We start from the raw sequence: 12270 nt of genomic DNA on the forward strand, positions 1-12270 counted from the left end.
TGTCATCATGCAGACTTGCGTCTCCTCCTCTCCTGTATATAAAGATGCAGGAGTGCTGATTACTGATGCGCTCTAGCCGTGACACGGCACATTCCCATTGGCACAGCCGTTCGGTCCTCTCCCCACAGACGTGCTCGTCTCAGCGCACCCCCACAACATTTTAAGGCTGTAAACCCCCTCACTAAACATTTTATGCACTTTTCTCAGACAGGCATTAACATTTTCACACTTTTCTCTCTTGTTTAAACACTCTCAAAGTTTAAACGTGTGTGCCTGTGGACGCAGAACACAATGTGCTGTTGAAAAAAACATGCAAAACTACACTCACAAAAAATCCGCAAAACTGCGAAGTCACGAAAGGGACCACTGTAATCTGTTTTGAAGACACCCTATGGAACAGTGGACTGATTCCATACTTTTAACTCTCCATGATTTTAGGGGTCAGTAGATTTACATGATGGCTTATATTTCATGTAGCTAATTTGTGAGACCTCTGCATTCTCTTTAGCTTGACGTTATTTAACATCAGGTCCAGCAACAGAAGCGGTCTGTGTCTTGATGCCAAGAAGCGGAGTTTTAGTCTTTGTGCAAAGCTATACAGCTCATTTAAGGAGTCCGAAACAACCAAACAAATCCCTGTTTCACATCGTGTAATTAGCTGTGGGATTCCTCTGCATGCTTTGGTGTTTTTATGCCTTTCCAAATGCAAACCGTAGTCCCGGTCTTTTCCATAGAGGACAGTTAGCTTAGGTGTCTGCCTTGAATAATTTACGTAGGAAAGTGGGCACAATGAACTTGTGTTTCAGTCTGCTGCACAGTGATATTACCTGTGGTTATCCGAGCTTCTGGCCTCAATAATTTAATCCAGCTTCAATGTGTTCACCTGCTGTCTTTGTCCATCTTATCAGGTGTGAAAGTCTTTCGTGCTTGTACATGTGCTTTAAATCCTATTGTTGCACAGTGAAAAGAGAAGACTTTGACTGTTATTGACTATGTGTGTTATTAGGTTACACATTGACAAGTTTCAGGTGTTATTCAGCAACATTTGTAGTAACAGATTCATTAAAACGTTTCGTTTCAGCTAGTTAGATGTGAGTGTTTGTTGCAGACTGTTAGGTCTTGTCATGGTCTGTGTCTGCGTTTTTCCCCATGTGTCTCCTGATGTCCTCCATCCCTCTTTAGATTCCCCTTTTGTGTCTCTTAGCACCCTCATGTGTCTTTTGTCTGCATCTTATTTATGTGCCTTCTGCTTGTAGCCTTTCAGGTCATCCCCAGCCCCTCCAGTTGTAGCTCCAGCCTCTTTGTCCCCAGCTCTGTGTGTGTGTGTGTCATTCCCCAGCTTAGTGTGTGCGTGTGTGTGTGTGTGTGTGTGTGTGTGTGTGTGTGTGTGTGTGTGTGTGTGTGTGTGTGTGTGTGTGTGTGTGTGTGTGTGTGTGTGTGTGTGTGTTCTTCTCCAGTCAGGTCCGGTGTCCTCCCCTGCTCCTTAATAGAAGGATTTGAAGTTCGCTGAACCGACAGCCATTTTCCCTCTATTTTTCTCTGTGTCTGGTTTGATGGTGTCACTTTGGTGGTGCACATTTGTAGTCCTGGACTTATTTTCAGACAAAACGTAAAGTAACATTTCCCTCTATTCGAAAATAAGCGCTTTCTTGGTATCAGAATGTGTCTTTAAAATTCATGGACGTCATATGTGAAATTCATTGCACGCAACAAGCAGAATTAGAAAATAGCATTTTTAGCCTCGTTGACTTGCATTAATTTCTTTGTTCTTCCGGGGACCCATGGTCCATAAGTAGATGGGTGTGACCTAGCCTTCCTATGTGAGCGTTTCAGACACCTATCAGCTGCAAAAGGATTCCACACAGCTGGTCGTGCAAAGTAATGAAATCACTGGGGAATTACAAGATCACATATGATTTCACCAGTTCACGCAACAAGAAAGGAGAAAGACGGCAGTTTGTACTCTAAAGTCTCTACTCTATTTTCCACCAGTTAAGCAACTGGAAATCTGCACGTGTCGTTAAATTTGAAAGTCGTCCTGTGTTTGGTTTGCTGTCCGGCTCGAACAGGACTGCTAAGCTTGGCGTGTTCTGGAAGCATGGCACGTAAAAAAATAGACCAGAGGCATAAATTTCGTGAAGCAACACGACACTTGGATGCGTCCAAGACACCCCGCTTCACTGCCAGTGGAAACACACCTGACTGTAACAGTAGCTGGCTGTGTATTAAGCATTGTGGATGTTGTGGATGCTGACACAGCTGGGGTGTCTCAAACCCATCTGGATCCTGTCCCAGTTGAGCTGTAATGAGTAAAAAGGTGTAGGAAATAAAGATAACCTAAGAGGCTTTGCCATCAGATTGAAGATAAAATTAGGGTTAATTTGAATTTAATTGAAACGTAATTAACTTGTGATAAAACTGCATCAAGAAAATGTTCAAATTTTGTGTTACATTAACCTTTTTTCTTCCTATTTGCAATTAATCTTTTGCAGAAATATTCAACAATTTAACTGAGTATTAAAACTTTTTCTGACTGCCAAACTGTTGGATCAGTGGAGTCAAACACAAACTCGCAAAAGTTGGACAAAGTTGTGAAATACTGACTTTTACTTGCTGTTATTTTTTTATCTTTCATTCAGCTTGTTGCATAAAACACTTTATTTGCCCAAAAAGTGTCTCTGCCCAAAAAGTGTCTCTTAAGTGCCATTAAATCTCACTAAAGTATTCCACAACGTGTATGTATTTAGCTGTGTTGTGTGTAAATATGAAGGATGGATAAACTAACACTTGGTGTTTTACCACCCGGCATCTACAGCTACTTTAGATGTTATGTTTTATCTGCAGGGTAGCTGCTGGTTTCACTCAGAAGCTGAAGCAGAATAGAAAAATCACACGACTGCTTTTCTTTGTTGTAATTCATTTGTTTACCCGCTCTTGTGTTCCAACTGTTAAATGTCATGTTGTGGGGCAAGAGTCTAACCCAGGACATGCAGAATCAGAGTCAGATTGTATAAAAAAAAATATTTATTGACGAAACGGTGAACTAAGGGGCGCACTGGAAAATCCAGCGGGTGCAGAAATGGGAAGCGGCGTCTAGGGGGAAAAGTAGCAGAGGTGAGTATGGGAGTTGTAGAATGGCAGGGGAATTGCTGGCTGAGGGACTTACAGGTTAGATAGATGAGAAGCGTGTGGGAGGGGTGAGCCGGGGTAAGTCCAGGTAATGATTGTAGAGCGGTAGAGGTGAATGAGGAATGGGATCCAGACCGATGTGGTTCTGGGAGGGAGCGAGAGGTGGAGGAGATCGGGTCGGCACTTGGAGGAGGGTGAACCAGGAAACGAACTAGATAAAAATCCAAAACGGCATCGGGGAAAACTGATGATTATCCATTCCAGACCTGAGGTGGGGTAAAATCCAAAAGTAGAATTAATCCAAGTCACGAGGGAAAAACACGAGAGAACAAGAGCAGAGATAAGCGAGGGCTAGAGACTACCAGTCAGTAGTTAATCATCCGGCGTCGAGTCATGTCCACCTTCCTTCTTATAAACCGGCCCGCTGATCAGCTGATTGGAAATAGCTGTTGCTCCCTCTCCTGAAACCAAAACACTCAGAGATAGTGAGATGATGAGATGAGTACTCACCCTGGCTCATGACATTAATCTTCTGTTAGAGTTTTTAATGTCGTTGTTTCCGTTTTTTGTTTCTTTTGTTGCCTTACGCGATGCTAACCTCTATAGAGGAGTCCGGTAAGCCTCTGCTTTGTTTGTCTTTTCTCAATAATTGCACCTTTTGTCTCTCTTTTCTCTTATAGACTCCTTACTTATAAATCAACCTGCTTAGTTGATTTCTCTGCACATGAGACGCACACAAAAAAAATCAGTATTGTCTGACAGGGGTGGATCTGGTAAGGGTCAAGGGTGGGCCAGTGCCACCCTTAACAACAAGCCTGGACCACTCTGTGGACCCCCCCAAAAATTACAAAAATGAGATTTGTTTACCAAAGTATATAATAAGTACAATTTCTACTGTTCATATTGTATTTATTTCTAAAAGAAAAAGCAGAATTAGTGCTAAAAGATTATGCCGAGTCATGAAACCGAGATGCTCTTCCTGTTTACAGGCACGGTTTGGCCCACTGTCGTTACTGAGCCACGTCCTTCCCCGTTCCATCCAATAAAATAAACTCTTTCCCCCAGCTCGTCCCTCCCACTGTTACATCACTTGAATCACTCGTGGCTCGCTGCACAACTAGAGCGAGCACAAGAGAGAGGGGTTGACACGAGGTGGATGAGCAGGCGAAGCAAATGAAAGAGACGAGGAGGGCAGATGTTAAGGGAAATTTTGAAGGAAATGCAGAAATTGGGTGGCTGAATTACATAAGAAAGAAGGGCAACTGAGTGGTTCAAAGATAAATAGTAATATCAACAGCTCTATAAGAGCTGACAAGTGATTTTATTCATTTCCCATTCTTGAATTTCTACAGTTTGTGGACTTTTTTCTGATAGCAGAAGCAGAAAATAAAGCTCAAACAACCTGCTTCTACAAAACGCAGTTAAAAAATTTTCATTAGAGCAGCTTAAAACCAACACTCTGATGCATAAGCTGTCTGCTTTACTGATTTGTCACTCTCTGATCAGGTATCTCTTCTCTCTTCCTTTTTGCTGGTCACAGAGACGTAGCCCGGTAAGTATCCTGTCCCTCCGTCTCAATGGGGTCGGACTAACTTTGTGCTGCATGGCCTCTTTTCTTCCTCCCTTGAGACTCTTGTCCAGTAAACAACAAGTTACGTGTTCTTCTGCTGAAAGAAGTTGAGCATTTATTATTTAAAGCTGCAATAGCAATCAGCAAAACAAGCTAGCTGTTGGTTTTCACCCCCAGGTCTGATAACAGAACCTGCATTGCCACAGTAAACCAGAGAGCGCTAAACACCAGTCGCCGTTTTCTAGGCCCTAACATCTTCTGTTGTCCGTGACTTCAAATAGTGTTTTCTTTTTGTGACTCTGGTAGTTTGTCCTAGGGTTGAAGTGGTAGCAGCCGGCTGTTATTTGGGAGTGGAGAACCTCTCACACCAGTGGTGTTCTGCTGCAGAATGTGCGTAATGAGTGGATTACCCAGGTTATTGCCTAAGTGCGGTGGTCGGGTGCGACAGACATCCTGATGGTCCAGTTGTTGCTTGCCTTTCAGAACGAGTACCCCTTCATTATTTTTTTATTTTGTTTCATCCCATAAACTAGTTATAGCTATATGTGTTAGAATGTTGTTAAGAGGCACGAAAACTATGTTTTAAGCTAGCTTGTTTGGCAGATTTGCTATTGCAGCTTTTATGTGTTTGTGTTCTTGTTTTTGAACAACTTCAGACTTTGACTGAGAAAACATTTTCACTTTTTTTGACAGCTGGTCCCTTTGCTGTCTCGTGTTAGTCAGTCTTTGTTGTATCTCTTCATCTGTTTCTTTCTCCTCCCCTCTCTTCACTCTGTCATCTTCGATGCATTTCCTAGCCCCATGTGCCCCGATCACACTAAATCCACACTTGCAGCGGGGAGCTTGGGATCGTAGCTGGAAAGGAAATAATGTTTGGGTTTTCTTCTCCATTGATAAACAGCTTGCAACTTCAGGGGTTCATTTATGCTCCAGATTCATCAATTTCTCTCTTTGTCTTTGATGACAAGTGAGGCTTCACACAACTTCAAAAGATATTCTTAAAATAGATATTTCTTGCTTTTTGCCTAAATCTAGTGGTTTTATTGACATTAACCTGCTGCAGGCAGCAGCAATGCACCACACTGATATTTTCTTCCCTGAAAATATATAGTTTCACTAGAATAGTTTCAGTCTTGTCTGATTAAGAAGAGAAAATATTTTTATGTAGCGCCTCTATGGATAAAAATCACAAGCACGACAAAACATTTAGAAATGACTAAACAAGATAATAAGGAGAAAAAAAATCCTTTTAAGATTCAAATTCTTGTTCTAATCTGTCCTAACCTTCACAGTACAACCAGTAGTTCTGTCCTAAACACTAAATATATGTTGTACAAGCTTTTGTAATACGGGTTAGGGTTGTTTGCAATGTCACCGCATACAAATGCGTGTTATTCTTTGACTTTTTAACAATTTACTGTTATCATTTTTCCTCACATGGCAGGGTTTGAAAAGGAACACATCTAGTAAGTTGTGATTTTGTTGCACTTCAACTCTCCAGTGATGTAAGCTTTACGTGTGGTGAACGTATTATTTTGTGCTCCCAGGTGAAGAAATTGCCAGACCGAGACGCGCCATTCCTTCTGTGCCCGCTGTGGCCCCCACACCGGCTCCAGCACCCCAACCACCCAGGTAAGAAGATCCTCTCTATGACAGCCTGAATGCTTGCCAGCACCCTGCCCTAATGCTTCATGTCTGTTTTATTCCTTATGTAATAGTGTCAGAGGTCGGATCGCTCAAGGCACTTTACAAAGTAATTAGAACATTAGAGCGACTTATATTATGCCAATGTTTACTTCCTAAGGAAACCCAGCAATCCCTCATTAGCAAGCATGTGGTGACAGTGAAGAGGAAAACTCTAAGAAACAGTCTCAATGAATAAATGATAAATGACCTACACTTGTATGGTACTTTTCAGGGTTAGAGAACTCCAAAGCACATTTGGGCAGCAGTAGCTCAGGTGGTTGAGCAGGTTGCCTCATGATCGGAGGGTCATGGGTCATGGGCCCGATTCCAGCTCCCGCAAGGGGTATCCTGCTGTTGTGTCCTTGGGCAAGACACTTCACCCATCTTGCCTGTGTTAGTGGTGGTCAGAGAGGCCGATGGCGCCAAATGGCAGCCTCGCCTCTGTCAGACCTCCCCAGGGCGGCTGTGGCTACAAGTAGCTTACCATCACTAGCAGTGTGTGAATGTGAGAGTGTGAAAAGCGTCTTTGGGTGTCTTGAAAAGCGCTACATAAGTTCAATGCATTATTATTATTATTATTATTATTATTATTATTATTATTATTATTATTATTATTATTATTATTACAGCACACTACAGTGTATCATTCACCCATTCACACACTGGTGATGATCAGCTAATGCAGCCACAGCTGCCCTGGGGCTCAGTGACAAAGGCGATGCTTTCTAGCACAGGCATCACTGGTCCCTCCAACCACCACTACAAAACAAGGTGGGTTAAGTGTCTCGCCCAGGGACACAACAGCAGCATTCTGTTGGGAGCTGGGATCAAACCTGCGACCTTCCCATCACTGGACAACTAGGGCTGGGTGATATGGCCTAAAATTAATATAACGCTATACTGAGGATTTCACCTTGATAACGATAAGTGAACGATGACTACAGGTATGTGAAGAAACAAAGTTGTCCACTAGATGGGGCTGTTACATGTATCGTGTTGAGTCACATTTTTGCATGAATCAAGGTGGTACAGCTTCTTAAAGGGACATGACCGTTGCCAACCTACACACATCTTTTCATTTTTTTATTATCATATTTATTGACATGGGACAAATTATCACGATAAGAGTCAGAAATTTCGATAACGATACATTTTCGATTTATAGCCCAGCCCTATGGACAACCCACTCAACCTCCTGAGCTACTGCTGCCCTATAATCCCCCCCCCCCCTCCCATTGCTGATGTACAGAAACACACCTGGCACACCTCCTCTTGCTCGCATTTAACTTGTTTTAAGGAAATGTTGAGAACTTTTGAATTCTCTGAAAAAGCACTTCAGTGAAATACATTTTAATGTTTACCAAGAAGATGCAAACATTCTGGTGACTTTAGATTTAGTGAAATAATGAGAAAAAAAAACATTATTTTGTTGTGTCACTCTTGTGTAAAATGTAATTTGACAGGGTGAATAACATTGAATTATTTTAAGCAGACAGCTACAATTATGGTATGAATTTTTTACAAATTGTTTAAAGAGTTATCTTATGCTGAACGTTAGGGCTGCAACAAACGACTCTTTGGATCATCGATGAATCGGATGGGGTCTCAGCTCGATTAATCGGAATAAACAGGCAAATTTAAAAACTTCTATGGAAGCAATTTTTCTCGCCTTCCTTTACTTTAACAACAAAATGTGATTCGAAAACAGTTCAGTAGTGTGCAAAACAACATGCTTTCACCTAAATATATCCATAATTAAACTATGATCAGTAAATGTAATGTATTTCATTAACGTGTTCAGTAGTAAGCTACTGGAATTGTTAATAGCATTTCATTTCTACTGCTGCAAATGTAATAGTGACATATCTACTATGTACGGGTTAGCAATAATCCAGTTTAAATTATGTTCACAGACAGGCACGTTTGTGAATTACATGCTACAGTGGCTTGCCTTAATCCTGCTGCAGTGTTGAGCAGAGCAGACTCAAAGCAGTAACCTGATTGCAGCAGTTCTGCTCCATAGTGCTGCAGACAGCTGATAAACAGGATGGGGGTGACTTTTCTTCCGCTTGTAGAGATGATATTTTTAGTTTCATGACCATCGTTCTTTTTCGAAACCCCATTTGATTGTGACCCTGCTACCAGCTAGCATTAGCTAATTTGCCTGTTGTTACCATCAACATATATACTGGACAATGCGTGTCCATAGGCTCCAATAATACGTTTTTAAGCCAAAATGGGAGGTGACCACCACCGCCATTTTGACCGTGTCACAGGTTCCGTCAAGCCCAGACAATTCCAAAAAAGGGAAAAGAGTTGGAGCTGAGGGTGGGGCTGTAAGGCTGGGATGTCAAATGACGACACCCGTCGAACTGAAGCAATGTAGCTACAAGCTAACCCAAAGCTAACGCAGAGGTGGGAGCTAAACTAACGGAGGTAGAGACCTAGCTACAACCGGAGTTAACCGTGCACAACACCAGAGCTTCTGAGTCAGAGATGCGCCGGGCTGACCGCTGCGTAAAACAGTGTGGAACACAGAGGTCTCCCGAGAGCTTCACAAGCCGGCAGCCGCGCAGCAGACAAGCGCCACTGCTATCAGAGATGCGCAAAGCTGCCGCTGGGGAGAACCGGGTGGAAAACATCGGTTTTCATCCAAGAGCTCCACAAGCCGGCAGCCGTGCAGCAGACAGGCGCTGCGGCGATCAGAGATGCGCCGAGCTGCAGGGAGGGGACCTTACCGATAGTCGGAACCCAGCTCCACCAATGTGTTATATTTCAACCCATTTTCAAAAATGCAGCATTGTGTTAAATGCACTGGGTTTTACCCTATTACATTTAAATTTCATGGTGAAACAGTACATGTTAAAATCTAAGCTCAGCTAGTGCAAAAGCAGCAGTGACCTAAAATACATAAATGTAATTTTACTTATTGTAAAAAAATTAAGTGGAGACTTGTTGGACGCTCAATTAATGCAATTAATACTACAGCAAGTCATTTTGTCCAACAATTGCACAAATTATATCCAAAAAAGAACGCACAATCGGCACAACTAATGGTCTAAGTTGAGAGACTAAAAATCGCGGAACAGTTTTCAGACGAGGCCTTTCGCCGGAGCTAGCTCTGCGGTCACGTGGGTCTGATGCTCATTAAATATTCAGAATTTTAGGCATTTAATACACTTAAACAGAAGAGTGACAAAAAATATTCAACCCCCCCCCCCCCTCAGAGTTGTCATGAGTTTAAACTAGTTCTATTAAACATAAAAACATGTTTTGGTACCAGGCTGTAAACATGTTTATTTCTGCTGTGAAATTGGTATTTTCAACATGGGAGTCAATGAGGATTTGCTCGCTTCTGACACCAGCCCCCCAGCGGATGAGGGTGGAACTGCAGTTTTTGTCACTTCCGTGTTGGCTTCAATTTCATACCAGTATTATGGGGGCTTGGTAGTTACATGCGTTGCCAACGCATTTCTTAATCGATTTTTATGGATTTGTTGTTGCAGCCCTATTGAATGTGCACAAAGCCTTGACTTATTGACTTACTGTACTTAAAAAGTGTTGATCTTACATAAAATGCATGTTTACTTGTTTTTAGGTTTAAACATATTGTATAATTCTCACGGAATTGTATTTTAGATATGTGGCGTTCATGGCTCTCTCAGACAAAAGGGGTCCCGACCCCTGATCTAGCCATCATTTGCCAAAGCAAATAGATTTTGCTCTGCATTTTGTATATATTCACTTATATAGGATGGCTTGTCAGGCTAGCTCCATACAACTTTACTCACAATGATGTAAATGTCTTTTTTAAAAGGACATGTTGTCTTTGTCTCTGTGTTTTCTTCCTTCCAGTAGTATTTACATTTATTTGGGCTCAGACCAGTTTGTATAATTGAAAGGATGATGTTTCCTCCCACAGAAGTCTCTGTTTCTGAAATGTCTGAAGCAAAGAGAACCACTAACAAAGAATGAGCAGCTGTCCTACTATCAGACAACTAAAACTAGAAAAGCAGGTGCTGCATACAGCATGCAGGTAGAAGGTGAATACTAACAACCCTTCTGCTGTTGCAGCAATCAACAAGCAGCAGTCCATGCAGACACCACAGCCTTATTCGGGCCTCCTTTGGAAACGACCTTTGGAGAACAGAAAACTGAAGGTAACCCTCCTCTTTCTTTCTTTTGTCTATTTTTTTGTATAATCCTCAAAATGGGCCTTCATAATTTTCTGCTTTAGTTCAAAGACTATTTTTGTGCTGACAGATGTTAGCAGCACGCTGAAATCGGCTTTCTGAGATGACTTCACCTTCTCTCATTGGCTGTCAGCCCAGCCTCACTTGGCTGTCATAACATACCCTCTTTCTTGATTTCCTCTCTTCAGTATTTCCATAATTATTCTTTCTTCAGACTCACTGCTCAGCTGTGGATTGAGTCTGTCTGTCTTTCCTAAGGTCACCGTTGAAATCGGCCCCCTGAGGCTACACTCATGCACAGCGCAGCTTGTTAATATGTAAACGTTGCCATCACCTGCTCACATGCAGCCCTGCAGGATCCTGTGATGGAAGTAGTGAACGAACTATTAGCAGTTACATAAGTGCCACTTTAGGTGTAATAAAAATCACTTTTTTCCTCTATTGTAAATTAATTCAAACGTGGCAACATCTGTGTATTGTTTTGTTTCCTGTTCAACACATATGCTTTCCCAAGCTCCAAAGAGTCAAGAAACAGTTATTTCACTGCTTTTGCCCTTCACGTGACCTTCTCTGTCCCCTCCTGAACTTAGTGGTTCTTTCTGAGTCCGGTGCGTGGGGAACCCCTTTCCCAGAGCCTGAATCCTCCTTGACCAGGTCCTTCCCCACAGGAAGTAAGTGTTATAATTCCCATGGTGCCACAGTCCTCATCTTCCCAGAAAGACTGCACAGACCCACCATTCCTTGTGACCTGCCCGCCATCCCACTAACAAGCAGACTGTTCCAATGTGGATCATCATTTCATTTCACAAGCCATTACAACAGCACGACTGGTTGTGTTTTGTTGCTCACAAAACTGTTCCGTTCTCCTTTTCACCAACCCATTCCACATGAATGCATTCCCTTTGCATTTTGCCTTATGGTGACTGAGTTGAACAGTTCTGTGCTGCATGATGGGTTTATTTGGATATTTGATTTATAATCACAATACATATCATTTTTTAAATATCTAAACATGTGACTTCAGTTAAGTGTCGTCCTGTGTTGAGTTGATGGTCTCAGTTACCTGTTTTTATAATAAATTTGCTATGGTCTCCATGATGAATGATTACCTTGTGAGCCACTTTCTGTGGAAAAAATATCTCACATGCTCCTGATTTTAAGAGGGGGCCGGAAAATGGTAGGATAAGGATCTTATTCGTTAATTTACATGAAATGCAAATTAGCTAACAGCAATGTGACTCTTCCGCTGCTTTCTTTTGCTCTTCTGTCTTGGGTAAAAAAAAAATGCAAATTTGATGTTTTATCTCACAAATAACACAAACCTGAAGGAGTTCTGCTATGTTGTGGAGTTGCTAATGCTAACGGTTAGCTTCTACTAGCTGAGACACTGCTCTCTTTTTCCTGGGGAGCTGTCCCAAGTCAAGGTGGGCAAGGCCATGAATGCAAAATTTCCATGTGATGTGGAAAACACCTGACCTGGTCGTCTCTCCTGCCTATTTCCTTTCTGCAGTTAATGCAGGTGATGGAGGGTGAAGAACATTTAAGGTTCAGCATGCATGTGAAACTCAAAGTGACACAAAGAACAAGTATTACACAGTTACTCTGCGAAAGAGACCTTTAATCTAGTTGTTGGTGTTGAATGCAGCCCATCCTGAGCAAAACATATCCATGCCAGAACAATGAGTCAATACT

The 12270-nt window shown here is 42.1% G+C and overlaps 1 protein-coding gene across 6 annotated transcripts in view; it reads left to right on the forward strand.

Moving 5' to 3' along the window:
• sgip1a (SH3GL interacting endocytic adaptor 1a) overlaps positions 1 to 12270 on the forward strand; it is an 85599-nt gene that overhangs the window by 45619 nt on the left and 27710 nt on the right. For 5 of the 6 annotated variants that reach the window (XM_054752136.2, XM_070554255.1, XM_054752134.2 and 2 more), the window contains 5 exons: positions 4670 to 4681; positions 6144 to 6165; positions 6247 to 6331; positions 10460 to 10545; positions 11169 to 11249. In XM_054752136.2, coding sequence (XP_054608111.2) covers positions 4670 to 4681; positions 6144 to 6165; positions 6247 to 6331; positions 10460 to 10545; positions 11169 to 11249 — 286 coding nt within the window. The remainder of the gene's footprint in view (positions 1 to 4669; positions 4682 to 6143; positions 6166 to 6246; positions 6332 to 10459; positions 10546 to 11168; positions 11250 to 12270) is intronic. The other variant, XM_054752139.2, reaches the window with a different exon arrangement.

Source organism: Nothobranchius furzeri, chromosome 8 (genome assembly GCF_043380555.1).
Source record: "Nothobranchius furzeri strain GRZ-AD chromosome 8, NfurGRZ-RIMD1, whole genome shotgun sequence".
NCBI classification, from domain to species: Eukaryota; Metazoa; Chordata; class Actinopteri; order Cyprinodontiformes; family Nothobranchiidae; genus Nothobranchius; species Nothobranchius furzeri.